The sequence below is a fragment of the Colletotrichum lupini genome, chromosome 1 (assembly GCF_023278565.1).
Source record: "Colletotrichum lupini chromosome 1, complete sequence".
NCBI lineage: Eukaryota > Fungi > Ascomycota > Sordariomycetes > Glomerellales > Glomerellaceae > Colletotrichum > Colletotrichum lupini.
Genome location: NC_064672.1, coordinates 6,746,291 through 6,762,079, shown reverse-complemented (window position 1 = coordinate 6,762,079; position 15,789 = coordinate 6,746,291). Strand labels below are relative to the sequence as shown.

Below are 15,789 nucleotides of genomic sequence, written 5' to 3'. Positions count from 1 at the left end.
CTAGCGGAGGATTTCCTAGTTTCTTTAGTTATTCTTAAATACTTTATAACGGGCTTAGTAAGCTTGTAGTTTTTTTTTATTATAAATTATAACTAATTATCTAAATTTTAAAAGTAAAATAAGTACTATAAAGGGGTTAAGGAATATATTAAAATTTAGAGTATCTAAGTCGACGTACTTTTAAACTTTAATACCCTTACTTATAGCGCGTATAAGGTCTTAATTAAGAACTAAGCTTATAATTATTATAAGTTATAGTACGTAATAATAAGTATATAGAGTATAATAAAAGTAGCTTAACTATTAAAGTAGAAATAAACAAAAGGAAAAGGTCTATATATACGATATCTAAGATAGATACGTGATTTAGCACGTGACGGGCACTTTATAAGGTGCGATTACTATCCCTATTACGTGACATTAGGCCTCATGGTTCTTCCCGAGAGCATTACGAAAACAATTACTCTAACTAGCAAACCTTCCTACTGTGAGATAAGTTACTAACAGCCGTCAGATGACTTACTCTAGCAAGCATGACCGAGGTCATCGACTACGTCGTCCGGCTTACGCCGGAGACTACTGCTAAGATGTCACTGCGATTCGTTTAGTGGCTTCGGATATGGGGCGGTGGAGGCGCCGGCAGCTCGCCATCTTGCCGAAAGGTGGATCGGAAGCAAGGAGCGGCCTTAGTCGGGCATGAACCGTCCCCAACCGCCAGGGTCGGAGGTTTCCGAGTGATGGCGACATTGCTGTTGTGCTTATCCGCTCTTCTCCATCACCTCATGCGGAGTAACCGCCATTTGGTATTGCACTGAGCGCTCACTTACTCGACTTTCTCATTCTTTCAAGGTCACATCGCGAGAGGACGAGGGTTTGATCAGAAGACACAGCCGAGGAAAACCACCTCCCCTTCTTTGAAGGCACATTGCAGTCGAGAGCGTTACCTACCACATCGCCCACCATGTCAACCACCACAACCGTTACGGCACCCACACCCGCACAAGCACCACCGGTGCCGACGCCGCTCGGTTCGGCGCTGGACTCGGGCAAGGCGGGTGGCGGCAAGGTCAAGCGCCTACACCAGATCCCGGTTCCCGAATCCAAAGAAGCCGCCCGAAAATGGCAGCTGGAACAGATGGCAGCCGCGTTTCGCATCTTTGCCAAATTGGGATTTTCTGATGGAAGCAGTGGGCACATCAGTCTACGAGGTATGCTTTCTTCCCTTTTCCTCTTTACTATCAATACAAACAGGCGAGGACTATGCTGAGAATTCCTGTAAGACCCCATTAGACCGGACACGTTCTGGATCAACCCGTATGGAGTGCATTTTGGCGTGCTAAAGGTGTCGGACATGGTTCACATCGATGAGGATGGCAACCGCATTGGCGGTGCAGACAAGCCGGTAAATACCGCCGGCTTCACCATTCACTCCGTTCTCCACAAGAGAAGGCCGGATATCAACGCCGCCTGCCACATGCACAGCCCCTACGGCCGGGCGTGGAGCACTTTCGGACGTCCGATCGACATGCTTAACCAAGGTAAGCCACAACTCCCGACCTCATCGCGCACTACTGTGGAGAGATGCAGTTCTAATTATGCCATCAAAAAGACTCATGCATGTTCTACAACGACCTCTCTGTCTACGAAGGATTCGGTGGCGTCGTACTGGCAAAGGAAGAGGGCGAGCATATCGCCGAAGCCCTCGGCCCCACCAACAAGAACATCATCCTCCAAAACCACGGACTACTCACCGCCGGTGGGACGGTGGCTGAGGCAGCTGCGTTCTTTATCGCGCTTGAACGTTGTTGCCAGGCTCAGTTCCTTGTTGAGCAGGCTGTTGCTCCTGGAACCAACGGTGCTGCCGGTGGACTGAAGAAGACGTTTGTCGGCGAAGAGGAGGCGCAGTACACAAAGGATGGCACGGGTACACCGGAAGTCATGTATATGCAGTTTGTACCAGAGTATCAGTTGATTTTGAAGGAGTCAGGAGGCGACTTTTTATTATGAGACTGCATGGGAATAGACGTGTTTAGTAAACACGGGAGAGAAGAAAAGTCAACATCCATTCGCACTCACAATAGTGTGGTGATTACTGGAGAACTAATCATTTAAACTAGGGTAAACAAAGAGATGCCAAGCTGAAACGGACTCGACTGTGATCCAATTGCGTTCATATAGTCATCATAAAGGCTTCGACTCTGACATCATTGCAGATGTTGCTAACCATGCCAATAAACTGGCGTTGGTCTCACTAACCCAGAGTAAAACCACTGGCCCATGGTGTACACATCATAAACAGGAATCTTGCCATCTAGTGCTCTGAATATTGCCTCCGAGAAAGGGGGCATATTGGTGCATTCAAGTACTAGAATCCTGATGTCAGGCCGACTAGCAACAAAGCTTTTGGCAACGGCGACGAGCTCTGCCTCAATGTCTGCATGGACATAAGGGGCGCCCCTTCCAATTGTGCCCCTCAAATGACCGTCGGGAGGCACTCCGCGGATAACTACCTTGGAAAGTGCCTGTTCGGGCACAAAGCTTGCAAGGTGCTGGGAGCCTAGTCTTGACTCATCATAAGTGAGAACTCCCACACTCTTGCCAGGCGGAAGCAGAGGTAGTATTGAGGGCAGTTGGGCTAGCGACGACGTGGCGATCGGGATGGGCAACCTTGCGGTGAGTCTAACATATTCACAAATCAGACTTTGGGTTTCTCCTTGGAGTTGAGTTAATGGCAAATGATGTTCGGCATTATACTCACTCGGCTTGGGCTAGTGCAAGGAACCCGCAACTAGTGATGATGCCCACGCAACCTCTAGCCGCTAAACGCAGTCCCGCATCCACAAAACGGTCTATGAATGTAGAGTCATAGCTAGAAGACGTGACGACCTGCGAAACTTTTGACCCTTCTGCCATTTCACGGATGAGAGGAAACGGCCAGGTGCGCTTGTTGTAGGGATCACCCGGTGGTCGGTGTATATTCACCTCTATGGCAATGAAACCAAGCGGTGACAGACTTTGTGTAGCTTGAGCCATGTTGAAGTATAATCTCAGTACTCGGAAGTTCACGTGGTTGACGAGCTCTTCGGATATTCTTGTTCTAGTGACAAAAGCGTCTTTCTTTAAGCAGACGCCGCGTCTGAGACTGCCGAAGAAAGGCTCTTGAGTTACCGATGCTTATCGAAACCATCAGCAACTACATGGACATCATCGATAACAGTTGGTTCACCCATGGGGGGTTTTCTGATATGCTCTCCAAACGATTAGCCGCACAATCACCCAATTGGAAGTGGTTTGTGGTTACCCCGCAGTTCGTACGTAAACTGATCAACTTGAAGGAGAGAAAGTTGTCGAGACAAAAAAGCCAAGGTCTCCCCGGATTCGGGTCCTCCCGAGTGGGGTCCCCTGCGGTTCGGGAGAATCCGACCACTGTAGAAGCCCCTCCGTGATTCGGATCCGCACCGGAAAAAAGCCGGGCGTAAGAGTTGAGTTGATTTGTCGGCGGAATGTGATAGCTGATGTATTTCTGTTTGTCACTGACGGGCAACAATTCCGGTAATTGTGGGATGATTCGGGCACCTTTTCAATGTTATTTCAAAAGCAGCCGGCGATGTTGCGGCTAAATGACATGTCTTTTTCAGTCGGCTGCTTGTCTGACACCCTGCGTATTTCTTTCTCCCGACATCCATATACCCCGCGATTACTATTGAATTATATCCAACAGCCTGCTATCATACCACAACCCTTGCTCTGTCGTTGAGAAGAAGATATTTTGCACAGAATCATGGCACCAGCTCGGACAGATGACTTGGGCTCAAGGAAGCCCCGAGTCGTGGCACTCGGCACTCCAAAATATGTCGGCGACGACTACCTCGCCGACTTCAAGACCGAGTTCGACTATTCCGTTCTCGAAGCAACAGACCGCAAGGAAACGATAGCCATGCTGCCAGAGGAGATCGAGAAGAACGGCCCCATCGATGCCTTCATCATCCGCATGGGCACACCGCCGTACGAGCCGTTCGACAAGGGTCTCTTGAGCGCTCTAGCACCCAACTGCAAAATTATCACGTCCGCTAGTGCCGGGTACAACGAGTTCGACGTGGAGTGGATGGCCTCGGAGGGCATCTGGTTCTGCAATACAGTCGACGCCGTGGCCGAGGCAACGGCGGATATGGCTCTGTTTTTGACGTTGGCTGTTCTGCGCAATACGAGCAATGCAGAGAAGAGCGCCAAGGCCGGCACCTGGAGAGCGGTCCCAGGGCTTGTTCCTGGGAGAGATCCGTCCGGCTTGACTATGGGTATTGTCGGGATGGGGGCTATTGGCAAAGTATGTTCTGGCCCATCGCATCAAGACCGCATTGCAGAATTGCCAAGCTAATCTGAGTAATCGCGCAGTACCTCGCAAAGAAAGCAGCCGTCTTCAACCTCAAGATCAGATACCACAACCGCCACCAGCTTCCCGCGGAAGATGAAGCAAAGTACAACGCGATATACTCCCCAACACTGGAGGACCTTCTCGGCAAGTCCGATATCGTGTCACTCAACTGCCCGCTCAACGACCAGACGACTGGTCTGATCGGACCCGCAGAGTTTGCCGCAATGAAGGACGGCGTATTCATCGTCAATACTGCTCGCGGGCCCGTCATCAACGAGGCGGCGCTCAAGGACGCTCTGGACTCTGGCAAGGTGGCGCGCGCTGGCCTCGATGTTTTCTGCGACGAGCCCAAGCCAGACATGGCCTTGGTTCAACACGATAACGTGATTGCGCAACCTCATCTTGGTGGCCTCACAGACATGGCTTTTCAGAAGGCTGAGAGGGAGTGTTTTGAGAATATTCGGGCTTTATTCAAGAGTGGGAAGCCTAATTCTCCTGTTATCGACATCCATGATAGAAAGGCAAAGGCTTTGGCGAAGTGAGCTAACAAACCTAACAAAAATTCCTAGTTAGAGGTTAGCTAGGATCTGAAGGAAATCATGAATAGCGTAGAGCGTCAGCGCCGTAGACTTTCGAGAGCGCTCCGCAGACATCTGCAGCGACTCAAGAATGCTTCAAACAGATCTAATGTCACAAACTTACATCACAACTTCATAAGATGACAGCAGAAAGAGTCCAATATCTTCGCTCGACAAGCTGCGTGAACGTGAGCTCAAATAGAACAGAACACACTTGCTATAGTACATTGTCTCCTGACCAGCAATCTCAATAAGACTGATTCATCTTTCTTCCTGTCTACACTGGCATGCACAAGGTCCTAACTTAGAGGAATAATACACGAGCAAGCTGACTGCAATCATGCAGACCGCACTGCCCTAGAGAATGCACACATTTCCGACGGGTTGAAGACACGAGTTGAACCGAACACAGTCTCGATTCATAAATGCTACCCGGCTTCTTCTAGGAGTACAGACCACGGCTCAAACATTGAGTTATCAATTCAAGCCTACTAACGTAAGATATAGTAACTATGAAAAGCTTTCACCCCTCTAAACGAAGCAATTTGACGATGGCTTCCTCGCGCCTGGTATGATTGTTCCTCCAAGCGTGGCAGTATCAACGCATCTGATTAGACCTTTTGGCTGACCGCACGTGCGCCATTCTTCTCAATGCTAGATTCGGGCTCGCTGTTTTGATCGCTTCTACATATATGCATGTTAGCCTCTGGCTTTGCGCTCAAGATTTACGACTTGAGGGTACTGACACTGACTCTTGAGCGTCGATGATTGCTTCTTGCTCCCGAGCTTGTTGCTTCAGTTGCTTAGCCCTGCGACTGACGTTCCACCATGGTCCCTTGAAAAGCTCGTCTAGTTGCTCCAAGCTCTGGAGAGATGTTTCAGGAACAACGCAGTAGACGTAGATTAACGACAGAAAACACCATCCCGCAAAGAAGATGAAGGCACCCCAGTTATGAGTCTGGCTGAGCAGCGAAGTCATACCCTTGTTGACGCCGAAGAAAAAGAGCCAGTGGAAAAACTGTGAGAAGGCGCTGCCGAAGGAGCGGAGATGGTTGGGCCACAGCTCTGCACCGAAGACATAAGGTAGAACGAGGAGGCCTGCACAAGTATTAGCATGTTGCTTTATTCGACCTGTCACATCTCTTTGGTTTACTCACCGACAGCGTATCCGAATCCGTGAATGAAAACTGCGGCGATAGCAGCTTCGCTAGATCCCGGTGCAACATTACCCTCCTGGCGATACTTGATGAAGACACCAATGTACAGATCAGAAATCATCTGGATAGTGATACCCGTGAACAGACTGCGACGGCGACCAAGGGCATCGATGAAGAAAAAACTGGCAATCAGAGTGAAGAAGAATTTGGCCATGCTGTACATGCCGCTGAGGAACAAACTACGGGCAGTGCCACCACCTAGTCCCAGCATGCTCAGGATGGGGACGAGGTAAGACGTGACGCTGTTTGCTCCGGAAAGTTGAGCGAGAGCGTACGACAGAACGGCCTGTTGCACACGACGCAGGTTTGAGGGGACCAAGAAGGCATCCTTCACCAGCACGACGAAGCCGGGGTTGCGTCCAAACTTCTCTTCCTCTTTGGAGATCTGGTCCTTGATGTCTTCGATCTCGGTTGCCACCCGGGGGTGATCGACCGACAGCCCTCGGAGAGCCGTCAGATTTTGGATCGCCTCATCGTCCCGTCTGGCAATGAACAACCAGCGTGGACTTTCATAGAGCAGGAAGCTTGCCGCGATGAGGATGGCCATAACGATAGTTGGAGAGAAGAAGACGATCTGATACTGAAGCCTCCCGACAGCGACATGGATGAAGCAGGCGTAGACGATGAAGACCGACACAGTCAAGGAAAGCAGCATGGCAACGCTGAACCAGACCGCCAGGAGACCACGAATCTCTGTAGGGGCAATCTCGACGATACTGACAGGTCCAGTGACTGTGAGGGCACCAATACCCATGCCGGAGATGATGCGAGCAAAGTAGAGTGCACCGATGTTACCCATCGACACGGTCGCGATGATTTGTCCGATGATCCAAATGATCATGTAGAGGCGATAGGACCACATTCTCCCGATGCGATCATTGAGGAAGAATGACAAGCCGGCGCCGATGCCAGCTCCGATGTAGACGAAAGAGATGAAGTTGGAGACTTGAGTAGGGTTCGTGGCCGATGTGATTCCAAAGTCCTTCTGGAAACCGGGAAGGGACGGCACCACTGAGGAGGAGCCTTGATCCCATGCTACGTTGACCGGTCAGCCGGTGCATCTTGGAAATGCCAATGATGGTGAACGGAGTCTTCTTACTGATGGGGATGCCACTCGTGGCATAGAGGGCAGCGGTGAGCAAGAGCTTTCGGTTCGAGATGAGTTCTCGAGGCGACTCCCTGATTGCCGTGATGTACTTGGCGAAGGTCGACTCCGTGAAGACTTGCTTGACACCCATCTTACAGAGGACGACGCGTTGTCCTTCTTGAGTCCGAGTAATGATCCGGCAAATCGGCACCGTCTGTATGGTTGGCACGAGAACTCGACCGCGTTGTATAGGTAGTGAGCAGATGAAACCTTTGGCGACAAGTGAGTAATTAGATGAACCAAAGGAGTCGTGTGTCTTGTCGATGGGTCCTGCGATATATCATCGGACAGGGAGTTGCCCAATCGGTATCTATATGTCAACCTGTTTGCATATTTGTTGGCTCGTTATGCATCAGCTGGACGTTATCAGAGCCAAGATGCGAAAGAGAGACGTCCGGTCTGGCTCAACCCCTACCCTACCCTGCCTCGAGCATGCCTCGCTTGCTGACCAAAGAGTCCCAATCGGCAGGGTCGTCGTCTGTGCAAGCTCAAGATCCGGGGTAGATACTTCTGACGGGGGTTTCCAGTCCATTCGTCCCTACGGCGCATGACCAAGAATCCCTTTGAGATAGGATTCTTCCTCGAACCCCCCTTTAGCGTAACCCGTATGAGGCTGAGGTAGGTTGACAGTCACCGGCTCTGATGGGACTTGCAGTAGCTTGCCAACCACAGCCCTGGATCGTTATCCGGGACAATCCGGGCAAGGGTGTCCATGCCTGCGGCACACTGCGAAATGACGAGAGCGGGGTCGTAGAGCGACACAGACTAGCACGTTATCAGCTGCCGGGACCGGACCCAAGACCGCGCGGTGGGTGGAGGGCCCGTGGGGCACCCGGGACGAGAGTGCTCCGTTAAGGGAGGATGTATCTTTGATAGTGACGGCGACTGGGGGATGAACTTATCTAATTGGATTGGCTGTGCAGTTGTTGATATCAATTTGAATGCTCCCTGTCAAGTCGCCAATCATTGCCAATGTGGTTTTATTCACACAGTCACAAGTCACCAGGCTCTCACAAAGTTCGACGTGTTGTTGAATCGTTTAGTTAACACTATTGCTCCTCAATCCAGGCGCCGCAGGGACTTTAGCTCCCGCACTTTCTTCTAGCTCCGACCCGGCCAGCAGCGTTGCCACGGCGTTTACCGAATAATCATACCATACGACCTGTCGGCACTCGACTAGTTTGCTCGATCCAAGAGAAAAAGGCCGTTCAACGCCGTTCCAGGGAGCTGGTGTTCCCATCTTTCGCCTGTCGACCCCTCGTCGCCCAAAGTTTAGCAGTACGCTACTGAAGTACGAACAATCCTTTCGGACTCCTCTCCGAAACCTGGCCAGAGCTTCTGGAACGTCTTGGGGCCAAAACTCCCGAGAATAGCTTCTGCATTTTTTCTTGAACTCTGCTCAGCGGTACATGCAGTATCGCAGCCAGAAATCATGGCACGCTCACCTAACAAGGACGATGCGGTCATCATCGTCGGGGCCGGCATCTTTGGTCTCAGCACCGCGTTGCACCTGTCTCGCCGGGGATACAAGAACGTCACCGTCTATGACAAACAGCCCTACCACGAAAGTCTGTACTCGTATTTTAAAGGCGCCGATGGAGCCTCTGCAGGTAAGAAACTTTATCACTCCTCTAATGCTGCTGGCAGAAGACTAATGGACGATCGAGACATGAACAAAATCATCAGATCTGCTTATGGCGCACAAACGGAGTACCAAGGGTTGACCATTGAGGCGCTAGAGGGCTGGACCGCTTGGAACGAGGAGCTGGCAAGCGGGAAGACAGTCCCACCCGGCCTAACCACCAACGACCGCGTATTTGTCAATAACGGCAACCTGTCACTCTCAGACTCAGCAACCCTGCCGCAATTCGAGCAGGACACCGTTGACAACATGGAGGCAGCAGGGCATCGAAATACTCAACTGATCACCATTGATGAGAAACATCAAAAGATCGCTGCTGAAAAAGGATGGTCGTTCGGAATGGACCCGTTCCGACGTTTGCAAAGAGGTCTCAATGCGGCCGGCGTTCTCGACACGACGGGAGGCATGGCCGTGGCTGACAAGGCCTGTCGTTTTGCGCTGCATAAGGCAGGAAGCCAGGGCGTCAAGTTTGTGTTAGATTCGCAAGCTGGTGCCCTTGTCTCGTTGATTTACGAGGGGACGAAGGTTGTCGGGATCAACACTCGAGACAGCAAGGAGCACTATGCGAAGCTTACTATTTTGGCGTGTGGTGGCTGGACACCTTCTTTACTCCCAGCCATGGACGGTCTGTGTGAGACGACGGCAGGATCGGTGGTGCTGCTCAAAATACCCCGTGAATCGCCGTTGTTTACTCGTTTCGCACCCGAAAACTTCCCAACCTTCACTTACAAGGTGAGGGACGGCGCTGAAGGTGGACTGTACGGGTTCCCTAGGGATGAGAATGGCTGGCTGAAGATCGGCTATCGCGGAACCAAATACATAAACCCCGTCAAGCAAGCTGACGGCAAGGAACGCAGCGTACCCGTAACACGGTGGTCGAGTGCATCGGCGCCTAGCGATCCTAACGATGCGACTAATGACCGCCTGACGACGATTCCCCAGCAAGCTCTGAAAGTTTTGCGCTTATTCTTGGCAGAGAATCTCCCGGAGCTAGGCGCCGAAGGCATCGATATTTCTTTCACTAGAGTGTGTTGGTATACGGACAGCTACGATAATCATTTTGTGATTGACCATGTCCCCGACACCGAGGAGTCACTTATGGTTGCGACTGGCGGGAGTGGGCACGCGTTCAAGTATCTTCCCAACATTGGTAACTGGGTCGTAGATGCAGTGGAAAATAAGGGCCAAGACCAGATTCCACCAAAGCTTTGGAAGTGGAGACAGATTGGGAAGCAGGAGGAGCCGTATAATGTCTTAATGGAAGGAAGCAAAGGCCCGACAGCTCTCGGCAACGTGCCTTTGGCGGCCGAGGTCGAGGTATCTGGCAGTGTCAAATCTAGGTTGTAGAATTGAGGCAAGGACTCGACATATGTTGAATCCCAAGATGCTACTAAGGTACCATCAATCACTACCTATACCATCCAAATATACACAGACCGAGCTTCCGAGTTTTCTCCTGAGATTTGACTTTTATTTTAGCCCTAACGTCGATCTCTAGCTACTTTGGCTGTAGAGCGGGAGATTTCCAGGTTTGTGCGACTCTTAGCTGAGGTTCGGCTATAATGACCGTAGCGTCGGATGTGCTCCCCGAATACTTATTAAAAAAACACGCGCCGTCCAACTATCTTGTACCCTCTTCCACCGTATGCTATAGTCTACTGCAAAGAAGATTTGGTCCGGCTTCTTCTGGCTGTCCGTCCTGCATGAGCTACATTAGTACTAAATAACTTCGACCATGCCCCAGTTCACCAGATCTTGCTGCAAATCAGATGCATCTAGACAACGCGCAAAACACGAAGCTTTTGTATAAACCTCAGTTGGAAGTATCTATCTATTATTGCTTTTTACAAATTAACGAACGTCTTCCAAAAAGCCCACGTCCGCGTAAAGAATTACCCGCGAATCACGCTGAGCCTCCTACGCTGTGCCTTGGCATCATCTTAGCTCCTCCTCCCCGACCTCCGTCGACGCTGGTGCCGGCGACTTCTGTGAATACTCCTCGAGATTTTGGTTCTGAGCATTCCTCGAGCTCAACTTCTCCACTCGCTTAGGGTCTTTGAGAATAAAGCGGCGGACGAATTGCCAAATGTTTGGGATGCAGGTCGTGAAAACGCCCACGTCGAGCTCTATGTCTGACCACACGGCGACGGGCATTGCATCGACTAGAGATGGTCAGTCCCGCTGAGAGTAGCACGCCAAACAGTGTTTGTTTTTGGATGATTCGAAGCTCTACTCACCAGTTGGATTGGTCGACGCAGTCGTGTACCTCAACACCGCCCTCAGTCGTATACCGCTGGAGATTGTAAGGCTGATCGTAGTAGAGTAGTTAGTCGTATGTCAGAGATGAAGTTGGTGTGCAAAGGACAGTGCTTACAATAGGCCGAGACTGAACATGAACATCACCGCCCATTTCTTTCGAGGCTTCATGTTCAGGAAGAGCACCTGAGATGCCGGTAGAATGAGCATCCACACGTCTAGTACGATGTTGACCACCCCATGGACCACGCCAAGCGGCGGCACCGGTATACAGTGACCATTCTCCTCCCCGGTCCATTGTTTCCAAGCTTTCCCGATGGGTTGACACTGAAAGGCCACTAGGAACACGGATCCCATCCCGAGCCCCACGGTAACAGCTTGTGTTGTCCACAAGACCCGGCGAAACTTCTCGCCAGGAAAGATTCGGAGGTACATGAATAGTATAGAGGATTTGATCAGCGTCAGCGTGAACACATAGAGCAGTTGGCCGATATAAAATGTCTGGAGCCAGTCAGCGTTGTATTCTCGTCTGAATACGCGTTTTCGTTGGAGGGAAAGTTATTACCAAGAAGTAAAGGTCGATTTGGTCGAAAGTGAGACTCCAAATATCTCGCCCGGCGCCGTTCAGTTCAGCTGTGAGGTAATTAACACACCATTTATCGAAATTTCTTTTTCATATTGCATAGGGATCTTCTTACCGACGTAATTTACCGGTATGAAGCCAAACATTATGATCTCGATTCACGGGTTAGACTTTTCTTCATCATATTTTCCCAATCCAGGGGTCGTAACTCACATATGTCAATAGAATGGTAGTGTCATCAAATCCCCAGGGTGATATCCGGGCGATCTTCACAACTAAGCGGATGATGATGGCGAAAGTGGGAAGTGTGAAGAACAGAACCAGGCGCATGATCTTGACAGCGGCGAAGTCGTCCTCAACCGGAAAGCCGCACTCCGTCTGCGTGATATTCTTCGTGACTGGAGATGTGGTTAGCAATATGCCGTCTTGGTATCCCGACCGAAACATCGATTCACTGACCCAGGGCATTTTTAACTGAACAATCCGCTCTGACACATGTCTCGACTAGGTTTATGTATGAAGTATCATGGCAGAGGCATGCTTGATCACCGGAAGTGCATGTCGACTTTGGAATGGCATCCAGTAGGCAAGGTACCTGCCTTTTATGAGCAAGACTTCATGGTAAGAAATGCATTGTGTGAAAGTACTTACTGCGCATGGTGGAATGTCGCCCAGGCTGGATGCTTTCGTAAGGGTACTGAGGCAGAGTAGGAGCAACGGCGGTGCGAGCCGTGCCCAAAGCATGACTGCAAAAGTGATAGATAAGAGGAAGATATGCGGCTCTTTTCCTTCCTGGACAGAGTCGTTTGTCGCCTCGATATCTGCTCCTTAATCGCTGGTTTCCTAATTGGTGGCAACCACGATTTGCCTTTTGGGAAGAGTTTTGCTATTGGGGCAGTACTATTTGGCTATTGGGGCAGTAACCCATTTTTTAGACCAATGAGGGCTTTCAACTCCAGAGCTCGGACCATTACCCCACACCCGTACCCGCCATACCCACCCACGGGCCATCTAGCGTAATTACCTACGGTCGTAATTACTCACGGTCGTAATTACGTAAAGCAGCTACGGGCACGTACAGTCGCAATTACCCACGGTCGCAATTACATAAGGCAGCTGCGGGCACGTACGGTCGCAATTACCCACGGTCGCAATTACCCACGGTCACAATTACCCACGGTCGCAATTACCCACGGTCGCAATTACCTACGGCTACAATTACTTATTAAAAAAGATAATTAAGTAGGCAACTAAGTAAGTAATTACAACTATAGAAAATTACAACCGTAAGTAATTACAACCGTAGGCAATTACGACCGTGGGCAATTGCAACCGTACGTACCCATAGCTACCTTATATAATCATAGTACACATACGCCGGGTAGTCCGTGCGCAAGTACAGCGGGGCTAAAAAGTTTAGAGTTTAGATAGCAGGCTCTAATTAGTTTAAAAAGTGGATTACTGCCCCAATAGCCAAATAGTACTGCCCCAATAGCAAAACTCTTTGGGAATTTGTAGAGCGTGGTTTGATTCCGGTTTTGCATCAAATGGCCCATGGGGAACCTTGCCTCAATGGAAGAAGGAGGCAAGCGAGAGGGACTCCCCGTATGTACGATTCCTTCAGCCCGCTTAGATGAGCGGCCAAGTTCGCCTCGCAACCGCCACGGCAGTGCCTTCATTGGTTTTGAGGTGGCTCGACTCCGCACCGCTGACATTCCGATGCCATTTGCGTCAATCTCGATAGTAGTGGCGTTGAATGGCCACAAAGAATCCTTTATTTCTAGTCCACCAATTCCTGAAAGAATACCAGCATCGACTTCAGATCGAAGCCGGTTTCAGTCTAGATCATTCAACGCACGGATAGGCGGTCCAGCCGAATCATTTCTCGATCTATCGCATGGCTCCATGACGAGATTATCTGGATTGCAATGACCATTGATGCTATGTAATCAAGCAAGCAAGTGATCGGAACTCTATCACAATACCTCGTTGGCGCTTTCCCCTTGAGATCGGGCCGAGGCTAATCTCGTCTCCTAGGAGGATTAGTCCACTAGCTCTATGCGGGCCGCGACGATTATTACTAAATCTTGTTAGTATCCCTATTATAGGGTAGTTAGTTCGAACCGTAGTTAACAAAGAGATTAATTGAACTATATAAATATCTACGTAATAAGTATAAAAAGGAGGTTCTAACTATAGGTTAGGCTAGCTATAATAATTATAAATAGGGCCCCTAATTAGCCCCTGTATAGTCGGCTATATACCGCGGTTAAATTAGACTTCTAATCCGATACTAACTTTCTCTTTTTTTTATTAATTTAACTACTACGGTTAGAGGTATAATTCGACCTCGGGCCCGTTTACTAAGTCGTCTCCTTTTCCCCCTTTTCTCTACTCTTTTTATATAACCTATCCCTCTATTTATATAATAACTTTTTTACTACTTATAAATTACTCTAATCTATTATTTAGTACTATTTTTATAAAAGCGTCTACGAGGTTATTTTTATTATTAATCTAACGGATCTCGAGTATCTCGCGCCTTTTATATAATTACTTAAGGACTATAATATCGATTATAAGCCTTTTTTCCTTCGTCGTTCTTAATTTAATAAGGTATTCGTATAGCGAGTAGGAATCTATATAAATAACCGTTAGAATAAGTAAAAAGCTAATTCGATCGGTAATCTTCTTTAGCGTTATTAAAATCGCATAGGAGAGGTTAACGCTATTAACTATACTATAAACCTCTAATACTAATATACTTCTTATTACTGACTTACTTTTAATTAACGAGTAGTGGATTATATTACTATATATAGTAAATTCGCTCTCGCCTATACTCTCGTTAACTAGGATAATAATATACTCTAATTACGAAGTAAGGTCGTTATTATTCGTAAATAACTATCGGATTGGAAGTCCAATTCGACCGCGGCATATAGCCAACTGCGCAGGGGCTAATTAGGGGCCCTATTTACGATTATCGCAGCTAGCCTAACCTACGGTTAGAACCTCCTTTTTATACCTACGTAAATATTTATATAGTTTAATTAATCTCTTCGTTAACGACGGTTCGAACTAACTACCCTATAATAGGGATACTAACACTAATTAGTAATTAAATTCTACTATCGTAGATTAGTAAGGTATCTTACTACGTAGAAGAGACGACCTCTTAATACCGTATAGGATAGGAGATTCGTACTAATTAACCTTACGGAAGTAGATAAAAAAGGGGGCGATTCTCGAATGCCGCATAGAATCGAGTAATCGTAGCCCTTTACTACTTACGAGAGGTCGACGTTTATTACATTAAACTATGTTAATTAACGGAACCGCTTAAGTAACTAGTTTTTCGCCGTCGCTTTAAGTAGCCTTTTTATTAAATAACTTTTCTATAGCCGGCCCGCGATTAAAAATTAACTAGTTAAATCGGTAGAAGGAATTCCCTATATAACGACTACTTACCTAATTAACTAGCGCAACGAACGGGCTTAATAATACGGTATAAAAGAGCACTACGCGATCGAAGAAGGGGATCTCTAAACGTAAACATTCTTACTTAGTAACGAAGGTAACCCTATAGGAGTTATTAAGCTAAGAGATTTATAGTATATGGAAAAGTCTATTATTACGGGGATCTTATAAGTACGCCCTTAAGCCCGCGATCTAGACGACCTCCTTATAGCTCCCTTAACTACCCCCTGGGTATTACTTAGGAATATAGTATAGGGGACGGTTTAACGAGGGAGGAGGGGATTTAGAGGTCTTAATAATATCGAGTTAAGAGTATTACGGATCTCGGAGATTAACCTAGGAAAAAGGCGGCTACTTTAAAGTAGTCTTATAACCTCCCGCTAGAGTTACTATTAGCTTAAGAAAAGGCTAAAAAGACGAGGATTTAAGGGAAAAGAAAAGAATCCTCTAGAGGGCCGCTAAAGGGCTTCTTTTTATACTAGCTTACGGTATAAAATTAATAATTTTAAGAAAT

At 48.5% G+C, this 15,789-nt stretch overlaps 6 protein-coding genes across 6 annotated transcripts; 3 read left to right on the top strand and 3 right to left on the bottom strand.

Moving 5' to 3' along the window:
- Window positions 1-961: 961 nt before the first annotated feature.
- Window positions 962-2,007, top strand: CLUP02_01938 (class II Aldolase and Adducin domain-containing protein; the record flags this gene model as incomplete). Its single annotated transcript, XM_049280973.1, has 3 exons — window positions 962-1,208; window positions 1,323-1,538; window positions 1,610-2,007. 3 exons carry the CDS (start codon window positions 962-964, stop codon window positions 2,005-2,007), a joined length of 861 nt encoding a protein of 286 aa, XP_049136930.1.
- A 212-nt stretch (window positions 2,008-2,219) lies between these two features.
- On the bottom strand, window positions 2,220-3,033 carry CLUP02_01937 (uncharacterized protein; the record flags this gene model as incomplete). Its single annotated transcript, XM_049280972.1, has 2 exons — window positions 2,220-2,679; window positions 2,759-3,033. 2 exons carry the CDS (start codon window positions 3,031-3,033, stop codon window positions 2,220-2,222), a joined length of 735 nt encoding a protein of 244 aa, XP_049136929.1.
- Window positions 3,034-3,781: 748 nt separating this feature from the next.
- Window positions 3,782-4,914, top strand: CLUP02_01936 (uncharacterized protein; the record flags this gene model as incomplete). The annotated part of the gene is made up of 2 exons (XM_049280971.1): window positions 3,782-4,324; window positions 4,393-4,914. The coding sequence occupies 2 exons, from the start codon at window positions 3,782-3,784 to the stop codon at window positions 4,912-4,914; spliced, it is 1,065 nt and encodes a 354-aa protein (XP_049136928.1).
- A 647-nt stretch (window positions 4,915-5,561) lies between these two features.
- CLUP02_01935 (uncharacterized protein) lies at window positions 5,562-7,405 on the bottom strand (the record flags this gene model as incomplete). The annotated part of the gene is made up of 4 exons (XM_049280970.1): window positions 5,562-5,634; window positions 5,697-6,048; window positions 6,108-7,202; window positions 7,267-7,405. The coding sequence occupies 4 exons, from the start codon at window positions 7,403-7,405 to the stop codon at window positions 5,562-5,564; spliced, it is 1,659 nt and encodes a 552-aa protein (XP_049136927.1).
- Window positions 7,406-8,746: 1,341 nt separating this feature from the next.
- CLUP02_01934 (uncharacterized protein) lies at window positions 8,747-10,303 on the top strand (the record flags this gene model as incomplete). Its single annotated transcript, XM_049280969.1, has 1 exon — window positions 8,747-10,303. The coding sequence occupies one exon, from the start codon at window positions 8,747-8,749 to the stop codon at window positions 10,301-10,303; it is 1,557 nt and encodes a 518-aa protein (XP_049136926.1).
- A 195-nt stretch (window positions 10,304-10,498) lies between these two features.
- CLUP02_01933 (CFEM domain-containing protein) lies at window positions 10,499-12,539 on the bottom strand (the record flags this gene model as incomplete). Its single annotated transcript, XM_049280968.1, has 12 exons — window positions 10,499-10,513; window positions 10,589-10,646; window positions 10,706-10,731; window positions 10,817-10,873; window positions 10,916-11,118; window positions 11,194-11,264; window positions 11,331-11,713; window positions 11,778-11,845; window positions 11,911-11,947; window positions 12,009-12,193; window positions 12,255-12,390; window positions 12,447-12,539. 12 exons carry the CDS (start codon window positions 12,537-12,539, stop codon window positions 10,499-10,501), a joined length of 1,332 nt encoding a protein of 443 aa, XP_049136925.1.
- Between the last annotated feature and the right edge of the window lie 3,250 nt (window positions 12,540-15,789).